The 1,275-nt window shown below is 34.8% G+C and overlaps 1 protein-coding gene across 1 annotated transcript; it reads right to left on the minus strand.

Moving 5' to 3' along the window:
- Positions 1 to 289: 289 nt before the first annotated feature.
- Positions 290 to 1,269, minus strand: LOC106321217 (cystine lyase CORI3-like). The gene is made up of 4 exons (XM_013759530.1): positions 1,243 to 1,269; positions 975 to 1,130; positions 789 to 882; positions 290 to 677 (listed from the first exon to the last, which is right to left on the minus strand). Exons 2-4 carry the CDS (start codon positions 1,071 to 1,073, stop codon positions 526 to 528), a joined length of 345 nt encoding a protein of 114 aa, XP_013614984.1. The 5' UTR covers positions 1,074 to 1,130; positions 1,243 to 1,269; the 3' UTR covers positions 290 to 525.
- Between the last annotated feature and the right edge of the window lie 6 nt (positions 1,270 to 1,275).

Consider the following 1,275-nt stretch of genomic DNA (forward strand, 5'->3'; position numbering starts at 1 on the left):
ACATTACCAAAAAATACATTACAAACCTGGAACCCGAACAAGAGAGGTTACATAGAGCTTTAGCCCAACAAAGAGCACCAATCGACCGGAGAAGCTGTAGAGATGATGACCTTTTTCGTTCTCTCTCGATTTATTTTTGTTTTTTTTTCCTGTGCTTTAACTAGGTTAATGTTTATTGATTAGTCTAACTACTTAAAATATGAAACTTTATTCTCGCCACACTTGTAAGAAAGAAAATGAATAATCTTGTAATATGTCATACACTTTACGGTAATTTCGTACCAATATATTCTAATGAAAACAAGCTGAATCTTATTCGTTTATAAAAAGTACAAAGACATACATACATCGAAAGACATACCCAACGATGTGAAAACATACATGATTAATGGTTTACTATTGTACACCATTGATTTATTCTGTCACAAACTCGAAAGGTGTTCGTAATTTATTCATAAAAGCAAAACACCCCCATTTATGTATTATCATAGCATATAAAAAGACTTAGGCTTACATAAGAACCCTTTAGTTGACACCATTGACAGCTTTGCGTGGAGTTTCACCTGAAATGGAGTGGCGATCACAAAAGCTCTTCAATCTATCAAATGCATCCTCCAAAGTTGGAGTATCCATGTCAATAGAATGCCTCACCCAGTTCTTCAGAGTAAAAGCAATCCCTAAACCAAACCAGCACACAATATATAAGTTGTTTTGTTAAAATTATCAAACAGAAAAAATGATTGTCTCCCCTGGTAGACCGCTAAACCTTGGACATAGATAATGAATACCTGGCAAAAGGACGAGGTTTTCCTCAGTAGCTAATTTTTCACAGAAATCTTCATCATCTTCAATATCCACAAAGGATGATAAGTTCAGCTCGGTCTGCGAGTAGAAAAGAAAAAAAAATTTAAAGAACACAATTATAAAGAGAAGGTTATAATAAGTTCTAAAGATACATAGTAATGATAGAATACCCAGAAGAAGGTGCACGCTTCAGGTTTCATGTAGCAGGTGAGGGAAGGTATGCTCTTGAGCTTATAATATGCAAGATCGGTTTTATCTTTCAGAAACATCTGCCTCCTATGGAAGAACTCTTTACCAGTTTTCTCCAAGATGGTGGGAATGGCCGCCTACATAATACAAATCTGACACATTAGCTATATAATTAATAATAATAGGAATAGTCCGTAACATTTTATTTTATATGGTTACAGAAAGTGTCCGAATCAGAAAGTCTCGTACCTGGATAACAGTTGGTGGTTTAGAATTTAGATC

Source organism: Brassica oleracea, unplaced genomic scaffold, assembly GCF_000695525.1.
Source record: "Brassica oleracea var. oleracea cultivar TO1000 unplaced genomic scaffold, BOL UnpScaffold01318, whole genome shotgun sequence".
NCBI lineage: Eukaryota > Viridiplantae > Streptophyta > Magnoliopsida > Brassicales > Brassicaceae > Brassica > Brassica oleracea.

What these genes read in the sequence shown, in the direction of transcription:
- LOC106321217 (XM_013759530.1), bottom strand. Translation starts at nt 1,073, where the DNA reads ATGTTTCTGAAAGATAAAACCGATCTTGCATATTATAAGCTCAAGAGC. An exon ending in AAGCGTGCACCTTCTTCTGG is followed by an intron (nt 883 to 974) that starts GTATTCTATCAT and finishes TTCTACTCGCAG; the next exon opens with ACCGAGCTGAACTTATCATC. An exon ending in AAACCTCGTCCTTTTGCCAG is followed by an intron (nt 678 to 788) that starts GTATTCATTATC and finishes GGTTTGGTTTAG; the next exon opens with GGATTGCTTTTACTCTGAAG.